At 44.5% G+C, this 27,578-nt stretch overlaps 1 protein-coding gene across 2 annotated transcripts in view; it reads right to left on the reverse strand.

Annotated features, from left to right (window-relative positions):
• Positions 1–15,686: 15,686 nt before the first annotated feature.
• The window catches only part of Sh3rf1 (SH3 domain containing ring finger 1), a 159,884-nt gene continuing 147,992 nt past the window's right edge, over positions 15,687–27,578 (reverse strand). For both annotated transcript variants that reach the window (XM_038328792.1, XM_038328793.1), the window contains exons 11-12: positions 26,740–27,092; positions 15,687–18,073 (exon numbers count right to left, since the gene is read on the reverse strand). In XM_038328792.1, coding sequence (XP_038184720.1) covers positions 17,905–18,073; positions 26,740–27,092 — 522 coding nt within the window. In that variant the 3' untranslated portion in view covers positions 15,687–17,904. The remainder of the gene's footprint in view (positions 18,074–26,739; positions 27,093–27,578) is intronic.

The raw sequence follows: 27,578 nt of genomic DNA on the forward strand, positions 1-27,578 counted from the left end.
ATTTCTATACCCTAATCTGAGGGAAAAGAGAAGAGCATGGTGCTGGGCCTGGCTTGGGCTTCTGAGACCTCAAAGCCCACCTCCAGTGACACACTTCCTCCAATAAGACCTCTTGATCCTTTTAATTCTTTAAGAGAGTTCCTGGTGACTTGAAGTTACGAGAACAGCACACTGTTTCTAATATAATGCTTTGAGTTTGTATTGCCTCTCTAGCATATTATAATCTGGAGGGCAAGGACAATACTATCCATTTTGGTTATCCCTTCTTGAGAGCCTACTAATTTTCCCCAATCCATATCTATTTTTAGTTTTCCTTCTTTATATTTTAATAAACCATCTACAACCATTTGTGAAATTAAGAAGTATTTCTGAGCAAGGAGGATGGTTCAACAGTGGTCACTCAATTTGATCCTGGGGGCTCATGTAGTGGAAGGAAAGACTCAAATCCAACAAATTTGTTGGGGTACAGCCTCGATGGGGTTTGCACATTCCAGGGTAGGGATGAGAGGATTAGAAATATTAGGCAAGAGGAACAGAGATATGAAAGAAAAAAAAAACAGAGACACAGAATAGAACCAGGATGGCAGTCCAGTGAATACTGAATTCACCTGCATTTATTTTCCATATGGTTATATACTCCAGTCCAAAAGCGGGGCGGGGGGGGGGGCAAAAGAATGCTTTACCATGATACAAAGAACAGAGCAATTACTTCCTCCAATAACTGAAACATTAAGCAACTACATCCTGAGTTAAGGATTCTATTGTTTGGGCAGGACATGAAGAGATCACTCTTTAGACCAAGAGTCCTATAGGCAGCCACTCCCTGGGTCAAACCTCCTATCATATCCTTGAAGGAGCAGGAATAGGCTTGAATTCTTTGATGTTTGGTCAAGGTGGAATGGACCCACTTCTGTGGGCTCCCACACAAGTTGTCCCCCCCTTGCACTCTTGCTTTCTTACTCAATCTCGCTCTCTTGCTCTCTCAGATGCACGCACATGTGTGTGCACACACAGACACATACACACTGCCACACTCATATGAATGCATATACACACACTATCAATAAATGTCACAAAAATATTTCAAGTATTTCTCCTGTGTCTTTCACTTACTGTTCACCAACAGTAGCACCAGAGAACCCAGTCAACATGTTTGAAATATAGCAATGCACATGAGAATTTATATCAGGCAAATAAAACATATCTTTAAGCTCTGGAGAAACCTGGATGCAGCTGGGTCTGGTTGCACACACTTTTCATCTCAGCACTCGGGAGGCAGAGGCAGCCAGGTCTTGGTGAGTTCGAGCCTGGCTTGGAACTGGGCCCAGACTGGAAGCACTTAGGTATCATCTCAGTATTGGTTGTGGGAGAGAGCTGAGACAGGAGAATCAAGAGTTCAAGACAAGTCAGGAACAAGGTAAGACGTTGTCTCAAAAAGAACCCCAAACAACAAATCCACCCACCTACCCACCATCACCATCTTTTTGCACGAAGAACTGAAGGAGAACAGATGGAAATGTCCCGTTCTGAACACGGACACTTATTTATGGATGATTCCACTGCACATTAAGCCCCATTACCGAAAATGACTACCAAGGAGAGTGCAGGGCTGGGGAGTGGGGTGAGGCAAGCTGCACAGAGAGATGGATGGGGATGCTGATTTAAGGGAAGATAGATAAGGGAAGAAGGAGTGCAGAATGCCAAATATTTCAAGGAGAAAAGAAAAACCTTCATTGTCTGGTGTATGTGACAGTGCATGACCAAAGGCTCCGGGTATGAATCTAAGGCTGTGGGTCCGCTGTCTTTAGATCTAAGTCGCTGGTTGAACTCAGCAGGTAGAAGAGACTCCAGTACAGCCCCATTCCTCCCACCATCCCTTGTCACTCACTCTGCTTTCAATTTAGGGCCCCAACGATACCATGCCAATCCCACAATCTGTTTCAGGCAAAGAAAATCACAGGAAAGAATCGCTTCAGCTTAAAGGGTAGGAACTCAGTTCTGACTTTGATTTCTGCAAACCATCACCACATCACAGGAGTACACAATTGCTACCCTGGTAGAAGAAGCTGCGGTGTGGCTATCTATGGAGACTGACTGCCCTCTTGCTTGTGTTGGCTGAGCAGGAAGTGGGAGGCAGCCTGCTGGACAACCCTGGGGCCGACAGCGGAGCTCTGCTTTCTCCTTGTACTCAGGAATGAAGGACTTTGCTTTTCTTTTCTCAGGCTTGGGTCCTTTGCAGGCTGCTATTTTTCATGGGCTTGGCTGCTTGAACCCCCTGGGGGCCAGTTTAATAAATGAGGTGCTTTCACGCACTAGGTTCCTAAATTCCTTTCTTTATCCATCTCTCTCTGCCTTAAGAGAGGGTTTCCACAGCCGAGGTGGCCTTTTGTGACACAGGGCCTTCAAAGTCAGCAGCTGCTCTTGCATAAAAGTGGTGGCACTATTAGTACTGATCAAAACCATAAAAAGAGTTTTTACTCATAGGGTCCCTGCTACCACACCAATCCCAAGTGTGAAATCAGAGTCACATTTTTGTTCTCTCTCTCTCTCTCTCTCTCTCTCTCTCTCTCTCTCTCTCTCTCTCTGTGTGTGTGTGTGTGTGTGTGTGTGTGTGTGTGTGTGTGTGCTGGGGACTGAATGGAGGGCCAGGTGCACACTAAGTCTATGCTGTGTCACGGAGCCACGGCGGTGCTCAGACAATCCTTAAATGGAGTTTTTACAAAACCTTGGTAGGAAAAGAAAACTAAAGAGGAATTACAAATGAAACCATAGGGGATGGTTGAATTAGCTTGTATTAAAGAGTGAGCTGGCAGCAAGATATCAGTCTTTACAGTGTTTCTGCCATAAGGGAGTTGGTTGAATGTACGTGTGTGATATAATTTATAAGGAAATTGGTTTTACTTAAAAGGACATTCTGGCTTCATGTTGTAGCAACCTTGAGTGTTTGAGACAAGGAGGAAGAGAGGGAGAGAGGGAGAGGGAAAGAGAGAGAGAGAGAAAGACTGAGAGAAAGACACACACACACACACACACACACACACACACACACACACAGAGGTAATTCCATTAAACTTTTAATTCTCGCTGTAGGAGAATTGAACTAGATGAGACTGGAAGATAAGGCGCAGGCGGCGGGCTTTCACTCCCCTGACCTTGTTCCGGGGGTCGGGGAATAAGAAGCTGAGGCTCTGTGCCAGAGATGTCAGCCCGTGTTTAATTAGAGGGCTGCAGTGCCATTGTTCCCCTCTGTGAGCCCCAGTCTCAATTTGTTGAGAAAATGTCCATGCTGTTCATAGTGGGCAGATCATGTGATCATCACCCCGGCAGCCTGGGGGGCAGAGGTCACATGCTCATTCTGTGGCTCTTTAGTGGACAGAAGATCAGAGCGGATGTGAAACTCAGAACAGGCTGGAAGGGATATGACTGACATATGGAGAACTTCACGTGTGTGTTCTCTGGGACAACCACCCAGACACATCCAAGGCTTTAATAGTAGAACTACCTATTTATTCCTCTGCCCCAAATTTTTAAAATCACAATTTATTTAATGTGTGGGTAGGGGAATATGCCAGGGCACATATTTTGTGGGGGTCAGAGGATGATGTACAGGAATGTGTTCTTTCCTTCCACCCAGTGGGCCCTGGCACTGAACTCAGGTCATAAGGTTTGGTAGCAAGTGTCTCTACCTGGCTGAGCCATAGTGCCAGCCCTCCCCACTTTGCTCCCTGAATGGTGTTTCTTTGCTTGCTTGTGGAGCATATGGGGAGGAGGAAACTCTTCAAAATAAAACTATCCCCGGGCTGGGGTGACTGTTCAGTATTGAGTACGTTTCTAACCTGTGAGAGGTGGACGTCTCCTCCCACCAACACACATGTACACATACGCATGCGCACACATACACACAATACACATACACACACAAAAAGAATAATGCCAAAATTTTAATGCTTTCACATATTGGGCAGGGTTTCTCACATGAATTTCTGTAATCCTTAACGTATCCATTGGTGGGGTGAGGAATTCACTTCACTTGAGTGACCTGGAAGAAGATCAGAGTTCAAGGTGAAAATTTGAAAATGCCTAAGTTGGGGGCTGGAGAGATGGCTCAGAGGTTAAGAGTATTGCCTGCTCTTCCAAAGGTCCTGAGTTCAATTCCCAGCAACCACATCGGTGGCTCACAACCATCTGTAATGGGGTCTGGTGCCCTCTTCTGGCCTGCAGGCATACACAGAGACAGAATATTGTATACCTAATAAATAAATATTAAAATAAATAAATAAAAAAAGAAAATGCCTAAGTTGCTCCTTGCTAAAAGTGGCTGCATACAAGGGTGCATTTTGCTTTTCTGCTTCCTCAAGAATCTCAGAGTTTTATAACTAATTAACATATCTCAAAAGCAGAGGCAGGAGGATTCCACGAATGAGACCAGCCTGGACAAATTAGATAGACTTGTCTCGTAATAAAATTGAAAGGGCTGGGGTGCAGCTCAGTTGTAGGGTGCTTATGTAGCACACGCAAGACCTTGGGCTCAGTCTCCCAGACCACACACATGCAAGTGAGCTGTATCCACTAGAGCTGCACTCATCCACTTCTGTAAGGGGTCCCATTGTGGCTATTTAAATCTGAATTAGTTAAATAAAGTCTCATTAGAAATAGCATTCCATAGTCCAAGTAGTTACATTGAAGCATTCGCAGCCATGAGTGGCATCTCAAACATAAAAGCGGGTATATTTAACAGTTTTTTTTTAATCATGGGAAAATCAGGTTGTTTCCAATATTTTACTAATATATATAAAATACTGTAGGTAGGTCGTTACTTTAATCCCAGCACTTTTGAGCCCCAGGAACAGGTTAGTAAATTCTAGGTTAGCCTAGTGTCTTTATTAGGGTTTCTATTGCTGTGAAGAGACACCATGACCATGGCAACTCTTAAAAATAAAAACATTTAATTGAGGTGGTAGTTTACAGTTTCAGATGTAGAGTTTGTTATCATCACAGTGGGACATTGTTGTGTGCAGGCACACATGGTACCCGAGAGGTAGCTGAGAGTTCTACGGCTTGCAGGCAGCAGGAAGTAAACTGAGACACTGGGTGTGGCTTGAGCATATATGAGACCTTAATGCCTGCCTCCAAAGTGACACACTTCCTCCAACAAGGCCACACCCATTCTAACAAAGCCATGCCTCTTAATAGTGCCACTCCTTTTGGAGGCATTTCAAACTACTACATCACTGACCCCCCCCAAGGGTGTGTAGTCATATCACAATGCAAAAAAAAATACATTCAGTCTGACTTCAAAAGTTCCCATACTCTATTACAGTCTCAAATTTACTTAAAAGTCAAAAGTCTCTTCTGAAATTCAAGCAATCTCTTAACTGCAATCCCCTGTAAAATTAAAAAAAAAAAAAGCAGATCACATACTTCTTCCAACAAATAATGGTAAAATCAAAAAGCAGATCACATACTTCCAACATACAATGGAACAGGATACACATTACCATTCCTAAGTAAAGGGAAGGGAGCACAGTGAGGAAACACTGCACCAAAGCAAGACCTAAAATCAACTGGGCAAACCCCAAACTCTGCATCTCCATGTCTGATGTTAAAGAGCTCCTCAGATCTCCACCTCCTTTCAGCTCTGTTGACTGCAACACACTTCTTTCCCTTGGACTGGTTCCACTCCCTGTTAGCAGTTCTTTTTGGCCAGTATCCCATAGCTCTAGCATCTCCATCATCTTGGGGTCCCCAAGGCAATCCAGGTTTCACCTTCACAGCTTCACTCAGTGGCCTCCCTAGACCGCCTTTCAGGGACACCGCTGACACATGCCTGGCCTCAGTGGATTTCCTTAACCACAGAGACAAATTCCATATCCCATTTATTCTATCCTTAACTTCAGAACCATGTGGCCAAAGCTGCCAAGTTCTGCTGCTTGTTGGGGCTAGAACATGCCCCCCTTATTCAATGACATCTTCACCACCTTTCTGTTTTCAGTGGCGTTTCCTTCACTGCCTAAGCTGGCTGGCTGTTCTGGAACATGATCCCTAGACCAGGCTAGCCGCAAATTCAGATCCCCCAGCCTCTGCCATCTAAGTACTGGGATTAAAGGTGTATATCACCACACCTGGCTCTAAGTTATTCTTTAATTTCTTTTCACAAGTTGGAAATTTAGCTGGGTGGGATTTTGCCCTAAGGTCACCTTTTCCTTTATTCCATTTCTTAATCTGCTATCTCATTGGACACAGAATTTAGCTCTATTCAACTTCCCGGTGCTCCTTTTCTCCTCAAATTTTAATTTTCTTTCTTCTTCTCATTATAAATATATAAGAGTGATCAGTAATCATACAACAGGGTCAATACTAGGCTGATCTAAAATTTCCTCTACCAATGGAATTAATCTAAATCTCTTCACTTTAGTCTCAGGCAGACTCTTTGGACAAGGGCAAAAAGCAGCCACTTCCTTCACCAAAATACCACAAGAATGATCTCTCAGCAACATACTAAATATTTCTTCTCTGAAACCTTTTGAGGCAGCCCCCTATAGTTCAAATTACTCTTAGCACCGCTGTCTTCCATGCTCCTACTGGTGCGGCTCATTAAGCTGTGTTTAAAGCACACTGCTTTCCTAACCCAAACTCCCAGAGTTCAAATTCTCCAAACAAAAGCATGGTCAGGCCTATCACAGCAACACCCCAATACCTGGTACCAGCTTCTATCTTAGTGAGGGTTTCTATTGCTATGAAGAAACACCGTGACCATGGCAACTCTTATAAATGAAAACATTAAGTTGGGGTGGTAGCTTACAGTTTCAGAGGTTTAGTCCATTATTATCATCGTGGGACATGGTGGCATGCAGGTAGACGTGGTGCTGGAGAGGCAGCTGAGAGTTCTATATCTTGCAGGCAACAAGAAGTAAACCGAGACAATGAGTGTGGTGTGCGCATATATAAAACCACATAAGCCTGCCTCCTGCCTCCACAGTGACAAACTTCCTTCAGCAAGGCCATACTCACTCCAACAAAGTCACACCTCCTAATAGTGCCACTCCCTTTGGGGTCATTTTCTTTCAAACCACCACACCTGGGCTACTTAGCAAGACCCTGTCTCTAAAACAAATGAGAAGACTTCTAAATATGTGGTGTCATTTCATGCTTAATGAATAAGCGTATCAGGACCCTAGATTCCTAAAAAGGGTTAAGACATTTGTAATTTTCATACTAAGTATCTTTTATTTTGCCAATATAATGATTTCAACTTTTTTAAAAGTCTCCATTTTATATGTGAAAACTAATATCTCCCATTTTTAATATATATTTATACAAAGAACTAACCTTTTCATGTTTTATGTTATTCTCTCTCTGGTTTGGGAGGTCCTTCTGTCTATGTGTTACTTTTATTGGTTAATGAATAAAGAAACTGACGTGGCTTATAGTCAAGTGTCAGAGAGAAGCTATGTAGCCCTGCCAGAGGCAGATGCTGGAACTTTAGCTGGTAAGCCACAGCCATGTGGCAATACACAGATTAATAGAAATGGGTTAAATTAATATGTAAGAGTTGGCTAATAAGAAGCTAGAGCTAATGGGCCAAGCAGTGTTTTAAATAATATAGTTTCTGTGTGGTTATTTTAGTTCTGGGCGTCCAGGATGAACAAGTGGCCTTCCTCCTCTCTCTCTCTCTCTCTCTCTCTCTCTCTCTCTCTCTCTCTCTCTCTGGCTTCCTGATATATTTTCTCTTTTATTGAAAATAGATTTTCTTCTCACATAATATATCCCAATTTTGGTTTCTACTCCCTGTATTCCTCTCAGTTTCTCCACACCTCTTCTCCCATTCAAATCTACTGCCTTTTAGTCTCTCATTAAAAATAAGCAGGCTTCCAAGGGATAATGATAAAATAAAACAGGATTAAAAAAAAACTAACACAACAGAATTGTACAAAACAAACAACCAGAAGGAAAAGAGCCCAAGAAGGCACAAGAAACAGAGGTCTACCTTTTCTCACACTTGAGAACCCCATAAAAACACTATTTAAGAAGACATGCAAATGACCTGGTACAGACCTGTGAGTTCATATGAGCTTTTCTCATGTTGGTTTAAGGGATTATTCTCCTGGTCCTCTATCCTCTCTGGCTCTTACAACCCCCCTGCATCCTCTTCCATTGGGTTCCCTGAGCCCTAGTGGAAGGATTTAATGGAGACATCCCGTTAGGGGTGAGTATTCTAATGTCTCTCACTCTCTGCATAATATCTAGCTATGGGTTATAGTTGGGTTTTATTTTAAACTCTTATGGAGGCCTGCCACCCAGCTCCCAAATAAGTACACAGAGATTTATTCTTACTTATGAATGCCTAGTCTTGGCTTGGCTTGTTTCTAGTCAGCTTTTCTATCTTAAATTATCCTGTTTCTATTTAACTACATTTTGCCTTTGGGCTTTTTACCTTCATTTATTCTATATATCTTTCTTTCCTTCTTACTCCATGGTTGGCTGTGTGATTGGGTGGCAGGCATCCTTCTCTCCTCCTTTCTTTGATCCTCACTCTTCTCTCTTCTTATTTCTCTCTCCTCTTATTTATTCTTTCTACCTGGCAGCCCTTCTTCTGCCTAGGTGTTGAACATTCAGCTCTATATTAGATCAATCAGATGTTTTAGGCAAGCACAGTAACACAGCTTCACAGAGTGAAACAAATGCAGCATAAAAGAATGCAGCACATCTTTGCATCATTAAAACATTTCCACAGCATAAATGAATGTAACATACCTTAGACTAATATTGCACAACAGTGGGTCTCTGTATTTTTTCCCATTTGTGTCTATAATGATGGCTGAGTAAGGCATCAATCTATGACTATGGCAGAATGTCATTAGGAGTCACTTCATTGCTATGTTATTTCTTAGAACAGTACTATTTGGTTTCACCCTAATCTTTAAACTATCTAGTCTCAAGTTCTTGGTCACCCAATTAGTGTTGGGTATGGGGTTCGACTTGTGGAGTGGGCCTTAAGTCAAGAATCACACAAGTTACTCCCACAAGCTTTGGCCACCCTTGCACTAACATATCTTGCAGCCGGTACACCATTGTAGAGCAAATGGTTTGTGGCTGGGTCAGTGTTCGCATTTCTCTTTCGTAGCCTGCAGAGTACCTTCCTGTACCAGAGACACTGGAATGTAGGGGTGAAGGTTCTATGCAGTTACCAGCTCAACTTCTCCATGTTCAATGAGTTGTGTGGGTGTCGTTTTAAGCAACGGGGCCTTGTTGTCCATTTGTGGAGAGCAACCTATAGTCTTGGCAAGAGTCTGGTTTGTTTGGAGATTCCCACGGGACCCCTTTTGCCAACAATGCGATTAGATGTATCCCATTCCTGGTACTGGAACATTCAGCTGGTAACAAGAGATGGCTAGTTGGTACTTTATCTCCATTATTTGGTGACTTCATTTAGCTCACCTTCACATATGCACTTATTTTAGAAATCATCTATTGTATAAGGTTCCCAAACTACCCCTCAAATGGCCCTTGATTTTAGCTGTCTCTCTCTATATCATCACCCTCTTCCCTCTCATTCTCCTGTTCTAGTTTCCACCCCATCTATTCATAACTGTCCATTCTATTTACCTTTTGTAGGGATATCTATCTTCCCCTACCCTGCTACCAGACCCTTACTCTATAACCAACCTCTGTGGTTCCATGGATTTGTAGGTTATTTATCATCAACATAACAGCTAATATCCACATATAAGCAAACACATACCATATTTGTCTTTCTGGGTCTGGGTTACCTGACTCAGGATGATTTTTTTTCTAGTTCCATCCATTTATCTATAGATCTCATGATTACATTTTTTAACAGCTAAGTAATATGCCATTGTGCAAATGTACCACATTTTCTTTATCCGTGTATCTGCTGAGGGACATCCAATTTTGGGTTATTATGAACTGAGCAGCTATGAACATGGTTGAGCAAGTGTCTCTGGGAATGGGGCTAGAGAGTGAGGCAAGGCCAAAGCAAGTGGTCAGCTACCAAGCTGGGGATGAGACTAGGGGGTTGGGCTTCAAGGATTGGGTGGATGGAGCAGTTAAGATCTGCCCTCAGCTTATCTGCTTTGCCTGCAGGAGTGGCCCGTGGGTTCCCAGAGAGTGCCTGCTGGAGTTGGCCCAGAATAAAGGTGGGAAGAGATGTTAGGAGACCTGTGTGATCCACTGGAGCTGGGGGCAGGGAGGGAAGAAAGGGAGGCCTCAGCACACGCTGCAGAGCTGGAGATGAGACTGGGGGATGGCTTCGGTGGAGCACAGTGGTGAAGAGCTGCAGCTCGTTCACCTGGTTGCCTGGCTGGAGTTTTATCTTATTCGAGGTCTCCTTGCTGAGCTAGACCAGGCTGTCTTCTCACTGGCAGTCCCCCTGCCTCCTGGGACTATAGGCAGGTGCCACCAGAATTCAGCTAATTTATTTTTGATGAACTTCCAGTTTCTGAGAACAATAGACTGGTGGTGGAAAGAGACCAGAGTACAGTGGCTTTCCCTCAAGACTAGTCTCATATACAGCCCAGCTAGAGAGAAATCATTTAGGTTGCATTAAGCCTGCAGCTTCGTCGTGATCTTGTATTGTTTCCTCCATCACTGGGGAATGGAAGTCGGGGCCGCTGGTGTGACAGATGAGCGTCGCTTCACTGAGCAGTGGAGGAGACTTAACTGGGATGAGACTTAGCCTTCACGTTCATTCTTTATCACCTCAGTACGTGAGTAGCTTCCACTTTGAAAAGTACTTTGTAGTTTATATGCATTTATAATTTTTCTCTGTTATAATGCTTTGACATCTAGACTTAAGAGATGGCTTTGTGGGTAAAGAGGCTTGCTGTTAAGCTTGATGAGTCTGATCCCTGGGACTCGCGGAGAAAACAGACTCCCAGAGCTGGCCTCTGACCTCCACATGCACACTGTTGGGTGGGCAGGTACACAGAGTCCCTCCCTCTACTGTTGCCGGTGCAAGACAGAGACATGCTCTCTCTCCCTCCCATGCCTGGGTTTGTACATAGAAACTGCTCCTTTCTAAGGGATGAGCAGTTCTGAAATGTAACCAGGGGCCTGTGAGAACAAGCCTCGATATACAATCTAACCCACCCACACTAGCACTGGGCCTCCTCTACCCATGGATGCCCCAGCATTCCTCGGTCTTCATTGCCCAGGGCCAGGTGCCAGGCATCGGGAGACCACCCCAACAGCCTAAAGCTGATGAAATTACGCAAACTCTTCATCCTGTCCAACTTGGATTTCCTGCGAGAATCCAATATAAGCTGTGGCCTAAATGTTTCCTTTGTTCCTATCTTCTGCCTCCTGACCACTCCGAGTTATTTTGTTTTTGTTCGTATTTCATTTTTTTCCCTTTAATGGCCTTGAGTGTTATACCCCACTTCCTGAATTCTCTAGAGCCCGTGAGTATAATAACCAGGGCTTTCCTGAGCATCTCTTGGCTCTGCTTGTAACTCTATCTAAGCAATCCCTCATAAAAATACAGCATGTGACTCAAGATAGTTGCTGAACTACGCGTCCTGGCTACATGGTATGCTTGAAGGAAGGAAAGCAAGCACCAGGTACACAAAATGACAAGGGGTTTGTGGTTCCCCCAAGAATAATCTAGCAGACATTTCTTTTACCACCTTACTTATATCTCAGCGAGAACCCAGCAGAGTCCCAGGCATGGCGGCATGTGTCTGGAATCTTGGCACTGGGGAGGCTGAGGCAGGAGAATCTTGACTTTGAGGTCAACCTGGGCTACACAGCCATATTATGCCTCGCACAATGACAATCCACCCTACCTAGGAAGACGGCTGTATCCAGCCTGGAGGACTGGAAAATGAACTGTTAAACTAGTCCCAGATTATAAAAGACACGCGACAAAGGCAGGTTCTGTCACAGGTCGTTGTTCTGATCTATACGAGCCCTTTGCATGTAAAGGCAATATCTTATTATCTGCTATAGGGATTATAACGGCGGTTCTCAGCCCTCCTGATGGCGCCACCCTTTAATACACCCCCTCACCTTGTGGTGGCCCCCAACCATAAAATTATTTTTGTTGCTACTTTTTAACTGTAATTTTGCTACTGTTATGAATCATGATGTAAATATATGTTTTCTGATGTTTTTTGGCAACCCCTGTGGAAGGGTCTTTCAACCCCCGAAAGGGCTGCGGCCCACAGATTGAAAACCACTGGATTACATCTCCCCACCTATCACTCTGGTTATAGTGTTTCACAGTGAAGATACTTCAGATTTTCTCTTGTTGAATTGACCAATTTTTTCCTTCGACAGACATTGGGTTTGAGTCCTATTTAGGAAGGCTTTTCACTTCACTTTTTCTCTCTCTCTCTCTTATTCCCTTACAAGCATCCCAATCCGGAGAGATTCAACTCCAAGGTCAGCAACCTCTTAGAGGAACCAAGTATTTTCTCTAAGGCGAAGGCAAAAGCAGTGGTATCTGGCTTATGGTCGTAGCTGGGATAATTCCCTTATCTTTGAAGACTTAATGGTACCACGCTACTACTTAGACTGACCCTGTACAAATATAGGGAATGGGGACTCAAAGCTTAATGTCACCTGCAGTTACCTTCCGCATCATTACCAGACTCCTGACCCTTGTGTGAGACGAGAAGCCACACTGAGCAAGTTCTGTATGGTGTCCTGAAACAGAAATGTAAGCTAAATCAGGGTGTTTGGACGTGTGAACAACACAGGTGTCAGGGGTGCCAACTTCCTCATGGAGTCAAAAGCCTACCTATACCTCTCTCAAAACTCAGCTAGTGGACTGGGAGCCTCGCTGCGGACACCAGCAGTTGGTTAACACAAGTCTTCCTTGTCTTATATTGGGAAAAAACACGTGCAAACGCTGTGGGGCCATTACTGCTGACTGCTGCTCACTTCCTGGCAATAGGAAGGGTCCCGTGTGGATCGCGTGCTCACAAGGGGGTTTAAGCAGGTGCCTCCCCTCCTAGGTTCTTGGCAACAGCACCAGCAGGCGGCTGCAGGATCACTGCTGGCCCTTTTGTGCAGTTAGGATTTATGCTGTTTCTTATGTCTACGAGCATGTCTTTTTCTTTTCTGTTTGTGTTTCTTCATTTCAGCTGCTGCGGATAATGCTTCGGGCAGTCTGTGTTTGTGTAAGTTTTGATAAATTTTTAACTTTTAAAATAACAGATCCGTGTGTATTTTATGGTAGTGAATGAGAGACTGTTATCTACACACACTGTATGCTTTTTGGTTTTGCTTGATATTGCTTGGGTTTGTGGTCTGTGTCTTTCCCCCCAACCCGCCCCGCCATCCCACAGATTGTCACAAATCTCTAAATGTTATATATACAGTGGACCTGCCCAGTTTAAAACTGCATCGCTCAAGGGTTAACTGTAATAGGAAACACAGATCTACCGACCAGAGACTCGGATAGTAAAGCTGTCCCTGTTTACTTTGGCTGGTCAGCTACTCAGTCTGATAGCTCCTTCCTGTGTCTACTGATAAGGGCCTGTGGGGTAGAGCAAAGTCCCAAGCACTCCCCACCGTCTGGATCCACAGGAGGGTTCCTCCCCTTTGTGAGCACACCCAGAGGTAGACAAGCTTCCTTTGTTGAGTGTTTTCAGTTGGACTCTCCTTGATAAGTGCAGTTTAATTGGTTTAAAATACATTAAAAAAATAAATAACCTCACATGAGCCAGCAAAATGGTTCAGTGGGTAAAAGCACTTGCTGTGCGAGCCAGATGATCCAAGCTAGATACCCAGAGCACACAGTGGGAGAAATGATTCCTGATCACTGTGTATAATAATAATAATAATAATAATAATAATAAATAATAATAATAATAATAGCTGAGATGGCTCAGCAGATAAAGGAGCTTACCAAGCTCACCTGCCAACCAGAGTTCAATCCCTGGAAGCTATGGAGAGGTAGAAGGAGAAAACTGATTCTGCAAAGTTCTCCTCTGATGTCACACGAATGCTGGGGCGCGCATACTACATATATACCACACACACACACACACATATATACACACACACACACATACACACACACACACACAATTTAAAGAATAAAAAAGCTTCCCATGGATACATACAAACAAGGCACTAAATAAAAGCCCTTTCCAAGTGTAAATTCTAGAGTCGTTATAATCCCAAGTCAGAACAATACCTGACATTCTAGAGGCTTTCAAAACCTGGCCCTGAACTGAGCATGATGGTCCATATCTACGGTTCTAGCTTTTTGGGAAATTTAGAGTCTAAGTCAGGAGGATCACTTAAGCCCAGGAGCTTAAAGGCAGCCTGGTCTACATGATGAAATGCCATCTCAAGAAAAAGAAAATGTCTTTTTATTATAGGAACAGAAAATGAAGTGTGCAGCCCTTGTAAACAGTGCCTTTGTCTGTTCCTTTGTGTTCCTTTGGAATGCACTTAGACCCTGAAAGGCATTTATTCTATACCATATGCCCTACAGGGAGAAGGCAAAAGATTTTGATTAAAATTTGATGAAACAAATATTACACATTTAAACATGATATGGCATATTTCTTTAACCCCAGGGCTTGGGGAGACAGAGAAAAGCTGATTTCTGTGAGTTTGTGGCCAGTCTGGTTTATATGGCAAGTTCTAGGTTAGCCAGCTACATAGAGAGATTGAAAGAAAGAAAGAAAGAAAGAAAGAAAGAAAGAAAGAAAGAAAGAAAGAAAGAAAGAAAGAGGGATGAAGGGAGGGAGAGAGAGAAAGAGAAAGGAAGGAAGGGAGAAAAAGGAAAGAGAGGAGAAAAGATGAGACTCTAAAAACAGCAACCCTTTCTTTGTTGCCCCTCACCTTCAGCAGGATATACAGGGCAAGACTAGGGGAGCCTACGTCATAATTTGCTCACACAGGCAATTACAAAGGGAGATTCTGGGATACAGCTTCAATACAACCTAGAATCCCTGACCTTTAATTCTTACAAATAATTTGATATGGTCACCCAAAGTCAACAAAAACATATTTTTAAACAAGACTTGTGTGGGCCTTTCATTTCATGGGAGATTAAAACCATGGTCAGCTGAGGGACAGCATTCCCACGCCACAGCAGACCTGAGTGGTCATGTGCTTGGCTCTGCTACGCCCACACTTAGAAATCATGCACTCGCTAGGCTATTTTGGGAATCTTGGAGGGACCGAGCTCAGCAAGAGTTACAGACTATCTTCCAAGACCCAAAAACTCCTTGAGGAGTTTAGGCTTCTTAGAGAACTAAGTAATTAAGGATTGTTTGAAAGGAAAAAGAAACCATAACCATCAGACTGACCATCATAGGAGGCACTGCCAGTCTGAGCTGCATGCAAAGAATTTTGCCATTTAGAAATTAAGTCAAAGAATAAATGAATTAATAATAAAAGAAATTAAATCAAAAGTGACCAAGTTTTCAAAATTTCTCTCTCTGAGTGTGTGTGTGTGTGTGTGTGTGTGTGTGAGTGTGAGTGTGTGTATGATCATAAGTATAACACTGAAGAGGTCAGAGAGTATAGGGTCCCCTGGAGTTGGAGTTCCAGGCAGCTGTGAGCTAACCAGTGTGAGACCTGAGTTCAGGTCCTCTGTAAGAGCAGCCCATGCTCTCAATGGCTGAGCCGCCCCTCCAGCCCCAAGGTGTTTTGTTTTTGTTCATTTTAAAGAGCAAATATTTCAAAGACTGATACCAAGGGCATAGAAGGGTTGAACATCAACTTTTAATAATGAAACCTTTTATCCAGTCCTCAAAACTAACACAAAAGGAATGATAAAGTATAATTTTATCATGACCACCACTGTGCAACAAGCCCTGGTTACAACATCCATCTACTGTCTCCAAAACAACCAATAGGAAGCCCACACATTAAATCACCTAATTTTCTACCAAGAGATGACATTTTAATCAACTTTATACCAGGGAACTATTACCAAGGATACGTCAATCACATAGCTGAAAATATGGAGAAAAGACAGGTTTAAAAAAAAAATCCTCTTAACTTGTAGTAGTCTTTTTGCTTTTTTAAAATTTCTATAAAATACACAAATTTCCCAAAATAAAGAATATTATGACACATTGGTGTCAACTCACACAGATGAAAGCTGATGTCAGCTTTTTTTCTAACTAAAGTTCATTTCCCCAAACCTTTATATATTACATGAATATCCAAGTAAAGTATTTTTTTAAAAAAATTCAACACAGAGGAACGTAATATACAGTGTTTTTATATAAAAAAAATGGTTAACAGGAATGATTCCACTTCCAACCACATTACATAACTTTTGAAGACAATGGAATCTCTTGCCATTACTTGATTCTTCAGTTTATGTGGATACTTCCCAGCTACTTTCTTCTCACAGTTAAAAAGGGAAAAGGAAAAGGCTGGTGTATGTTGCCTTTCTTCCTTAACTTACCCAGAAGAGAACTGTAGAGCAATCTTGTTCACTACCTGGCTGTCTTTCCTCCAGCTGCTTCCAGGACTACCCAGACCCATGGCTGGGATGAAACTGGAAGAAGACACCACCAGACATCAAAGGATGGATATAAAAAGATAGGCTCGGCTGGACCCTGCAGCAATTGTAAGGTGTGGGCACAGCCACTCCCAGCAAGCCTTGCGGAGCTTCTACATAGTCACAGGAGCAAGTGGTCTCCTGGATACACTCGCCCTTCACATCAGTCCGCTGGGAGGGCACATACGAAAGAGCATTTAACGAACCACTGGTGTGCTGGCTAATGAACGCCTTCCGAGACCGAGCAAGCACGCTCAAGACATCTCGGTCAGTAGTGGCGGTGGGGTAGACGAGAGAATGCTGTTTATTGTTGAAGCCTCCCGTATCGGTCAGTTCTGAGTGGAAACTGCAGCGACATATACAAACCATGCACAGTCCTCATCAGTGTGGGGATCCAGGAACACATGCAAGATGGCGGAGGACTCACAAGGGATGAACAGGAACTTTCCCAGTGTTTCTGACAGCTCTCGACTTCAACGTGAGTGCATCTCTTACCACCACCGTCTCACAACGTTTTACTGTGTCTTGGGCATGCAGAGTCACTTGAGGGTAAAACGGGAATTACATTTCAAAGTCATTCACACACAGCGACTACAACTTCAATTTCTCCTACTTCCCAACCAACGCATGGAGCTGCTTGTGTTAGCAAACAAATGCATATTTTTAGACAATGGTTGTGCTTTATTTTCCTTCCTACTTCACCCACTTCATTCTAGGAAAATGAAAAACCCACAAAATGAAATCGAGGATCAGATCTTCGGGCTGGTTTCTGAACAAAGCAGAGAGCTGGCCCCACTGACTCTTCTAGCCAGAAGCCACTGTCTCCCCACCCCAGATCCTTGATGGTCAGTATTCAGTTGTTTGTTTGGAAAACTGGCATTTTTGTCTAAGAGAAGCAAAATATAACTGGGGGAGGAGGGCAGCGAGCAGGGAAGGGGGTTGCATTCTATGTCAAAAAGAACCTCTTGCTCTCAACAGGAGAGAACCCAGCTTCTCCTTAACCATCATTTCATAAATTAATATTTTTTTAAAATCATAATCCAAAGAATTTGCTATTACAAGAAAGTTCAAGTTTTAAAAAAGCAAATAAATTAGTTAAGCCTTGTAAACAATTGTCCATTTTAGTTATACATCTTAAAAAAAAAAAGACATTTCTCTGTATAGTCCACTAGACAGTACAAGGCACACTTTACACATCAGAACCCAGAGGGATGGAACCCACACGGGTGCCACCTTCACTCTGTCCGCTGGGGTAACCAGGTTCCGGCTCTGGAGTCACGTGTCCATCCTCTGCTCAGCTCTTGGAGACCTGGAAGTCCACAGATGTGCTCTTCCTATGACGCTGCCTTGTGCTCTTAGTCACATGATGTGATGTCACCCTTTCTCGGTGTGGAGTCTCCCTCAGATCAGATGTTTTCCACAAAGCTCCCCGGGAAAAGGCCGGTCTTCCCATTTCTTTGTAACGTGCCTTTGAACCAGCCATCCTCGCGTTTTTTATGAACAAACACAATATCTCCTTCTTTGAGTTCAAGTTCCGCCTCACTCTGAGGAGGATAGGAAACCACCACCCTGTGCCTACGAAAGAGAAGTAGACTATTCAGATCAGCAGTAAAAAATGACGCACAGGGCCTCCATGCAAACAGGGTTTACACACGAATTTACAAGAGTTCATAAAACTCAAAATATGGCAAATCTCTGTTTAGCAGACTTGGCATAAACAAAGACTGAGCCTGGGTATTCATTTTAATCCACTAGTAATGACCAGGCTGATGTGGCTGAGCTACCTACACAGGGAAGAACATTTTTATCTGCTGCCAGTATTTTGTATCTTGGCCATACCAAAGGCTGTGTTTTATATGGACTTTTAACAGGGAAACCATTTCTGTCCCACCCTCTACTCTAGGAAGAGTCGAGTAGATTTGATTTCAGAGCTCACAGTAGCTGTGATTTGCTTCCTACAGACTGTATGGGCTCTTCTCTGCCTTCCCACCATGAGCCAGGAGAGGTGGAGTGTCAGGTCTGTTACCTAGAGGGATACCTTCTGTATCCTTACACTGAGCTTGATATCCAGAAGGCAGTGGTTCTGAGGAAGTTTGCTTGCCTTACATAGCCAAGTCCCCTGTTGAGAAGAAGGTCCCAAGGTCCAGACAGAGAGCAGAGAACTGTGGTTTCAAATTTTGTCCACCACCATTAGTAGTGATGCGGACATTTCAATCGTCATTAGTCCCGATCAATTTGTCCTTGGTTCTCAATTTGGACGTTGAGTGGAAGGAGGTGCAGTTTAAATACGCCAGTAGCCTTGTGGATTAGCATCCCCTTTTTTCCCCACCTCCTGCTTCAGTTTCTAATGCAGAATTATGATTAGCAGCCAAGGAAGCAAGGTGGCGGCAACTCATTTTGGGGTCCCCCACCCGAGTCTTTTCTCTACTAAACATTATCTTTCTCCTTCCTCTTGCTTTTCCCAATTGAAGTAGCTGATGGTGTACTGTAGCCATCTTGAAGTCATCCTTGCCTCTACTGCTCTCACGCTCTGAGTTTTCTTTTAAAATGCACAGGGATGCCCTGTGTCAGTGAGATTCTGGAGGGTAGGAAACCAAAGATGGGGAAAAAGGCAACACAAATGAGGCTACTGGATATCCCTAAGGAGGGCACCATACGAAGATCTTCCCCAAACCAGTCAACGGCAACATGAAGGAGCCACCTTAAAACGGGACCCTCGAGCCCCAGTCAAGCATCTTTACAGCCTGGCTCCTCCTTCAAGCCCTATCCCAGGACAGCTAGGATCTACCCACCTTGGGGGAGACCACAGCAAGCGGTCTCATTTTTCATATATAGCTGCCCAACAATTACTCAGCTCCCTGGGGCACAGGGACCAATTTACCCTCCCAGGCCTGCAGCCAAAGCTCAGAACCAGGTTGGTTTATCCTTTCCAAGAAGGGTTCAGCCAACTCAGACATGAGGGTTGATAGACAGGGTCAGTCAAATGCAGAGCAAGGGAAGAGGCGAGGCACTGTGGGTGGAGGGGGATTGACCCAGTCTTTATGGTCAAGGGAGAGCATCTTAACAGAGCCAGAGTTTCCTCACCTGGGGAATGGGGTTTCAGTGAGTTAGGCAATATATTTCACAGGCAGCATAATGAGATTGTAAGAGTGATGTCCTTAGTACGGTGGTGACAGACTCTACCAGAATGTCAGCTTCTGCATGTGGCTTACTCACGAGTACACAGAGTTCTGGAGGGGACTTTTATTTTTTTATTATTATTATTTTTTTTTTTTTGGTTTTTCGAGACAGTGTTTCCCTGTAGTTTCTAGAGCCTGTCCTGGAACTAGCTCTTGTAGACCAGGCTGGCCTCGAACTCAGAGATCCGCCTGCCTCTGCCTCCCGAGTGCTGGGATTAAAGGCGTGCGCCACCACCGCCCGGCTGGAGGGGACTTTTAAGGCACAGGTTAGCTCATGGCTGACAAATGAAGTCAGGCCACAAGTTAAAGAACACCCTGACACTGAGAGTCCACACACTTTAGAATGACTTAGAGTTTTGGAATCCTTTCCCTGACATCTTTAAAAGCAACCTCACAACTTCATTGTGGGCTGACGTAAAGAAAGGACCCAGATGTGATTTCTCGAGTCTGATGCCAACAGGCTAACAAGCCACATAAAAAGCAATGATGTAGTTGCCATCGGGGGCGAGTTAAAGTTTCAGCAAAGCCATGCAGCTCAGAAGGGGCCTGTAGCACTGACTGAAAGCTTATGCTGAGAACATCTCTCACGAGATCCATTTCTGACTGGCAGTCTGCAAGCTGCTTTAAGGTAAAATGGAACAAGAATAGTTTGAAAAACTCGAAATGAATTAGATTAATATTTGCATTTTATAAAAACGCACTAAACCAATTTTGTCAGGAAACCCAGCAGTAGAATGGCTGCTGGGCTAAGAACATTATCTTCCTGCCAAGCTCCCAGTGGGAGCAAATTTCCATTGCTAAGTTAGAGCGCTCGAGGAGGAGGGGTGGCGCGAGGAGCCCCGTGCATGGTGGAAACTGTGACACAGTCTCATCATGTGAGGACCGCCAGGTGCGGCAGTGACAGACTCCACTTCGAAGCCTTCCAGCTCAGCCCTTGGCCTTGCGCCTCGTGAGGTGGTTTGTACTGAGACTTCTCGCACAGACCCAGAAAGCCAAACGCTGGCAGGAAGGCCTAGTGAGCTCAGGCACCAAAAACTGCCGAGCGGCACATTTAGAGACCAGCAAGCAGATGTGCGACCCAGCTGCGAAGGCCTACGTCTGCTGCCACGCCCGCTATCTCGCTGGGTTTATGCTTTTGTGCGAATAGGGATCCTGGGCACTTCTGAACATCCTGAACCAAAGTCACAGTCTCCAGACCTTCTGAGCCACCTCCAATACCTGTACCGGACCGAATCAGCCTCCTTCACTGCCTTCCTCACCATCCTGGCTGGCGACCTCCACTGCCGCCTTCTTGCATCCTATTTCTTCCTGTTCCCAATCCATTGCGCACACAACTCAAAGATTTACATTTAGTGACTCCACCTGTAGGAGCCCATGGTGAGAAAACATTAACAGGCTCTCCCTGTCTGTAAAGTTAATCCTTACACCCCTACACAAAGCCCAGACAATCCGGCCTTAATCCTGCTTTAGAGCGAGCATAGCTGCTATCATCATCGCCACAAACATTCTGAAGCCTGACTATGTCTCTTTAAATATAGCCTCGCTCCTCCTACTCCACATACTGGCTCACGCAGGTCCTCGGACTGGGAATTGCTTTGACGTTATCTCTGTCCATCCACGCCCTATCAATCTCTCAAGGTCTGGCTCCAAATCTCCCCTCTGAAATCTCCAGCCCCATACCTGGAAGTAATTTCACGCTCAACTAGATCCCAGAGAAACCCGTGTGTATTTCTCATGGCACTTAGCTCGGTCCACACTGGATTTTTACCATCTGTGTTCCCGTCTCATTTGTTCTCGGCTTTGTGGGGTGATGCCAGATTCACTCAATCAGCCTCACGCTACCAAGTGTCGACCATATGATGACGCTCATTAGGCACACTGAACGACGAGGAGATCTAACCACACGGTAAGCGTGTTTAAAAATGTACAATGTCCTTTACAAACAAACGGAATGCCGAGGCATGCCACAACAGGGAGGAATCTTGACAATGTGATGCTAAGAGAAACAAGCCATGTGAAAAAGGGAAGCTTTGCCAGGGCTCCATTGATAAGGGACCAGCATACAGAGAGAAAGCGGAAGGGTTCCTTCAGGGATTGCAGACTGGGGAAGGAACAGGGAGATGTGATTCAGTTTCAGTATGGCATGAAGGAAAATTTCTAGACACTGACAGTAATGAATGACCGACATAAAGGAACTCAGCACATCGGATTTTACTTTTGAACAGAGGTAAATTTTAACTATATTTTGTTTTTCTTTGTACTTAAAAAAGATCCTATTCTCACATAATACATTCTGATTACAGTTTCCCCTCCCTCTCCTGTTTTAGTTCCTTCCCACCACCCCTTTCATGCAGACCCATTCCCTTTCTGTGTCTTCTTAGAAAAGATCAGGCTTCTGAGGGATAATAATACAATAAAACAAGATAAAATATAGTAAGAGAAAACTAAAACTATCAGACTGGAGTTGAACAAGACAAACAAGTCGGAAGAAAAGAGCCCAAGAGAAGGCACAAGAATCAGGGACCCACTTGTTCACACACTCACGAATCCCATAAAAAACATTAAGCTGGGACCACAAAATATATGCAGAGGACCTGGCACAGACCCATGCAGGCCCTGTGTTCATGTGAGCTTTGTTCATGCTGAGTTAGGGGGCCTTGCTCGCCTGGTGTCCTCCATCCCCTCTGGCCCTTACATTCTTTCCACCTTCTCTTCTGCAGGGTTCCCTGAGCCCTGAGGGGGGATTTGATGGAGGACTTTCAGGACTGAGTGTCCCAAGGTCTCACACTCTCAGTATTATGTCTGTCTATGGGCTAACTATATTTTACAAAATTAATAAATGAGATGCATCAATAACAAAAAACAATGGAAGTGTTAGTTACCAAAAAAAAAGGAGAGACACAGAGTGAGTGGAAGACCGCAGGAGAGCAGGGGTAGGGCGTGTGTTTGCGTGAGAAGGAAGGAGAGAGGTGGGGAGAAGGGAGAGAAGGGCTGACAGGCTTTCTGGCTGCTGGAAAGTACTCAGTCCCTTTGAACAAAGCACACTGGGCGTGGCTTGTTTCTGCTTTAGATGGGCTACCACCTCTAGGTGGCTGCCACAGGCACAGGATGGGGCCCGAGGAAGATTCTTGCTGTGGTATGAAGAAGGCACACTATCGCATAATAGATGATACCAAACTTCTGGTTTGGGTCATAGCATTCTAACGCCCATCTGGGCAAACACCTGAAGTCTTTTGTTCGATTTTTCGATTTCTTTCATTCCTTTTTCTGCCTTCATTGCTGTCCCTAGTTCCCATGCTGTCATTTCTAATCTGCCCCTGTATGACTGCAGTGAGTCCCCCCTCCCCCGCTTTCCCCCCATGACCCCCGAGAAGCACCCTATCAGCCTGGGCTGGGTGAGTAACCATTTACCGCTTCCTGCCAGTTGCCACAGCAATCTAATATCCAATTAAGTGTTTTACTGGCAAAACCACACGAGCTGGCTTTGCATCATGTGCAAAGTCCAAATAAATTATGTCCATGGCTTCACCCAATGGGCTCATTGTCACTGACTCAAAGAAATTCATCATGCTGGTTAAACCCGACTGCCTGCCTTCTGCAAATCCACCGCTATCCAATTGGGGTGTTTCTAAGAATGCCAGTTTAACCCCTGATCAAAGACCATGGGTTCTTTCCCAATTGAGGGTATGTGGTTATTGCTTTAATTCCTAAATTCCAAAATACACATAGGTAAAGGTGACTGGCTGCACTTCCCTATGCCATCTGTGTATGCATATGTGCAGGCGTATGCACACACACGTGTGCGTGTGTATCAACTCACATGTACTTTTATTTCCCATCTCATCTGAAATATGTTATTTCTACTTTCACTGTGCAATCTCCTAATTATTTTTTTCCTCCATCCTCTCAAACAGAACCTAAAAATATTTGTCCCCTGATTTCTGCTGCCGTCAACTACACGTCCCCGGCCTCCAGGATACTATTCTATTTCTTGCTTGCTTTCTGCAGCCGTCTCTCGCACAAACACAAAAGAATCCCTTTGTTCCCCAGGAGACTTTTCTCTCCGCTGACACCAAGACCTGTCAACACACTTCAAGGTTCATCCTTCCTCATTATGAGACTGTGTCATGTGACCACTCCTTTCCACTGACAGCTACCTCAGTCACTTTTTTTTAACTTTGCCCCCTCCCCCACGTCCCCCAGAGATTTATGAAATAGGACCACAATGAAAGAGGGGACTTTCCACTTGTTCTTGCTGAGTCCTGCGGAAGAATGTGGGCTCATTCTGTCTGAGCATCACATCCTGGAACACGTTTTCACGCAAGTCCTTCAGATGGAGTCCTGCAGGATGAACCCAGGGCTGGTGTGTATGTACCCTGTGAAGGAAGGAGCAAAGCCCCTCAAGTGCTTTCTGGATCGCACTTCCTCCATTTGTGGCTCTAAGTACTTCTCCTTGTGTCGAAACTTTCAAAATATGCAAACAGGTAATCCTTAAATGATATGCTTGCTAGGTCTCTATTAACCAAAACCCTCCATTCCTGGTGGATAACAGACCACTTTCCCGTTGTTTGCATAGTCAGACTTAGCATCCAAGTTAAATAAACACCATTACCAGTGCTGTGAAAAAAAAAAAAAAAAAGAAAAAAAAAAGCAAAGGGTTACGGAAAGTTGCTGGGGCTGGCTATTACATTTAATATTCCAATGAGCATATGGATTATAAAAATATAAAGTTGGGCTGAAATCTTTCCTAAAGACCCCCTTCCCTCTCCTAAAAAATTGAAATGGCTATATAAAAACCTGCCAGAGATTTCCAGAGTGCCCATGTCCATCTGTCCCGTCATTAAATTCTTCATGTTCCCTATCTGATGTGCCTCCCTCACTCCCCAAACGCCATCACCTGTCTGGTTAGCAGCTCTCCTTTCAGGCGGCCTAAAAGGCAGAGCCTGCTGCTGGAAAGCGCTTTTTAAGAGGAAGAATAGGAATGCAGAAGCCGCCGAGATTGGGGACATCTGGCGACTGAAAAGGAATGCATAATGGGGGTGGCAATGAGGCAGCGGTGCCCAGCCAAGGCCTAGGGAGAATGTGGGCAGAGTGAGCCATCATTCCAAACAGTCACAACAGATCCCACAAAGGATGAGGGGGACAAAGTAAAGGGCCTCTCGGGCCGAGGGAAACTGCAGAGCACGGCCTGGAGGGAGAGAGGAAGCCTTTGCGGCTGAAGGGAGCAGACAGGCTAACTAACTGGCCTAGCTCCAGGGACAGGAGGCGGTGCCCCGGGACAGCAGCAGCAGACCTCTGCGGGAGAGAGGTTGACGCCAGAATCAAGGCCTGAGAGAAGCTGGGACTCAGTTCCAAAGCTTTACAGAGAACACAATGGATAAGGAGAAACATAGAGGTTGTGTGTGGCGGGGCGGGAGGGCATTTTTAGGGCAATATGTCATTTCAAAACTGGCTTTTTATCAGTCAGAACTACAGGATATTATTTTACCTCTTGATGAAAATGCATAATAAAGTGTACTTTATAAACATAGGTTGTTTGTTATTTATTCCCCACTTTCATAGTTCACTTTTAATTGAAAATGGGCCACAAAATCATAAAGCTTCAATACAAATGTTTTATACAGTTCCAATTGAAATACAAGGGAAAAGTGAATTCACGTGATTTTGTTATTATTATTTTTTAAGATGTATGTGTGTGACTGTGTATGGGTGGGTGTGTGTACCCCTGAATGCAGGTACCCAAAGAGGCAAAGAGGAGTCAGTTGTTCTGGGGCTGGGGACTGAACTCGGGTCCTCTGCAGGAAAAGTGCATGCTGTTAATAGCTGAGCCATCTCTCCAGCCTAAACCCATTTTAAATGATAACATCTCACATAAAACTTCCAATCTCCCACACAAAGCCAGGCACAGTGGTGCCCACCAACTAGCTCAGCTTGGCAGGCTGAGATGGAAGCTGCTTGGATTCCTGAGCTTGAGACGAGTCAGGGCAACATGAGGAGTTAAAGCTTCCACTACCAACACGGAGAATGTCAACCAAACAGAATACCTCTAAAAGCTAGAAGTGCATTTATCTTATAAAATTCGAGTCCAGAGAGAATGAAGTGCACAGAAACCAACAGAGGAGGCGTTAAGCGTTTACATTATATGAAAACGGAACAGCAATTTGCATGCACGGCATGACGTTTCTTTGGTAATGAGTAGCAGTTAACTCTCCCGTTTTTTATAATCCTGGTAGATATATATCTTATTAAGTATATTTTCTTCCCTACCCCCACGGCTGCATGAAACAGAATTCACACTTGTTAGCGCTATTCAAAGCCAGAATCATTAGCAGAATGTTTCTCATTCTGAGTGGACTAACCGAGAGAGCCATCTGAACCTACACTGTGTTTTTCTGGCTCAGGAGAAAGAAAGAAAGAAAGAAAGAAAGAAAGAAAGAAAGAAAGAAAGAAAGAAGGAAGGAAGGAAGGAAGGAAGGAAGGAAGGAAGGAAGGAAGGAAGGAAGGAAGGAAGGAAGGAAGGAAAGAAAGAGAGAGAGAGAAAGATCTCTGGTTAGTAGGATAGTCCGGGTAGTGCCTAATAGACACAAAGGATTGCAGTGGTTCTCAACCTGTGGGTATTGACCTCTTCGGCAAAACCGCTACCTCTAACAATATTTACATTATGATTTATAACAGGAGCAAAATTACAGCTATGAAGTAGCAATGAAAATTTATAATTGGAGGTCACCACAACATGAGGAAGCATATTAAAGGGTCGCGACACTAGGAAGGTTGAGAATCCCTGGATTAGACAGTGACTGGCAGATGTCATGGAGATACAAATCTGGAACCAATAACTAGAAAGCAGGGGAAAGGCCGGCGTGTTAGAATTAATGAAGGAGATCAGGTGAACGGTTTGCTGTAGCGAGCAGAACAAGGAAGACTGAGCTCGAATGTCATTACCAATTCCGCTTGAAATTTCAGGACGCTGTAGAAAATTATCTTCTAGATGAGAATAAAACGTCCAGCCTAGAGCTCGCTATTTACGTCTTAGTTCTCTCCGAGAGAGGAGGGGGGACTCACCTTTCACAAACAACAGGCCTGGCTTCATTCATGACGGGACCCAGGGAGGAGCAGGCCTGCCGAGGTGGTGGGGCGATGGGCACGGCGGAGTCCAGGGAGCTTGCCTTGCGATGGAAAGCGTCTTGGGCTAAGGCTGCTGTCCCGGAGACCACTGGGCCATCTCCATCTGTGGAGCAGGAGGCCGCCCGGCCGTGACCGCCCCCTAGCGGCAACTCGGGGCCCACTGCTCCCTGCAGGGGCATGTCAGCTGCACCCAGCTCCACATCCAAGGTAGGTGACGCTGGCGGGGAGACTCGGGGCTTGCGTTTGGTGGAAGCCCCAGAGAGCAGCTTCAGTAGACCCTTTTTTTCTTTCTAGAAAAAAAAAAGAAAGAAACACGGATATTAGTTGAAGATCAGCAGCTGTGTTGCTCCTGTGATTTCTAGCGCACTGTCGCTTTTTGATTACATCACGTTTGCTCATTACCTCCCGGGCAGTCTTTGGGTGAAGTTAACCTGACCTTTTGCTACTATTTCTCCCTTTTCTGCTTCTGTTTGGGTTGGACATTCTCTTGTCCATTACCATCTTCTACTGGGGCAGCAAGATAAACAGATTAAAAAGATGTAAAACATTTTTTAAACCAATTTGTATTTTACTTTGATGAAAGTACAAGTAGTCAGTGAGATGATTCAGCGGGTAAAGGAGCTTGCCAAGTTTGGAAGTCGGTCCATCCCCACACCCCATGTGGTAGAGAACCCAGAACTACACGCTGCCCTCTGAGGCACTGTGGTAGGAGAGCACACGAGCAGGCACAGTAAACCCGACCAGTGAAATAGTGAAAAGCACAAACAGATATCGCA

Source organism: Arvicola amphibius, chromosome 4 (assembly GCF_903992535.2).
Source record: "Arvicola amphibius chromosome 4, mArvAmp1.2, whole genome shotgun sequence".
NCBI classification, from domain to species: Eukaryota; Metazoa; Chordata; class Mammalia; order Rodentia; family Cricetidae; genus Arvicola; species Arvicola amphibius.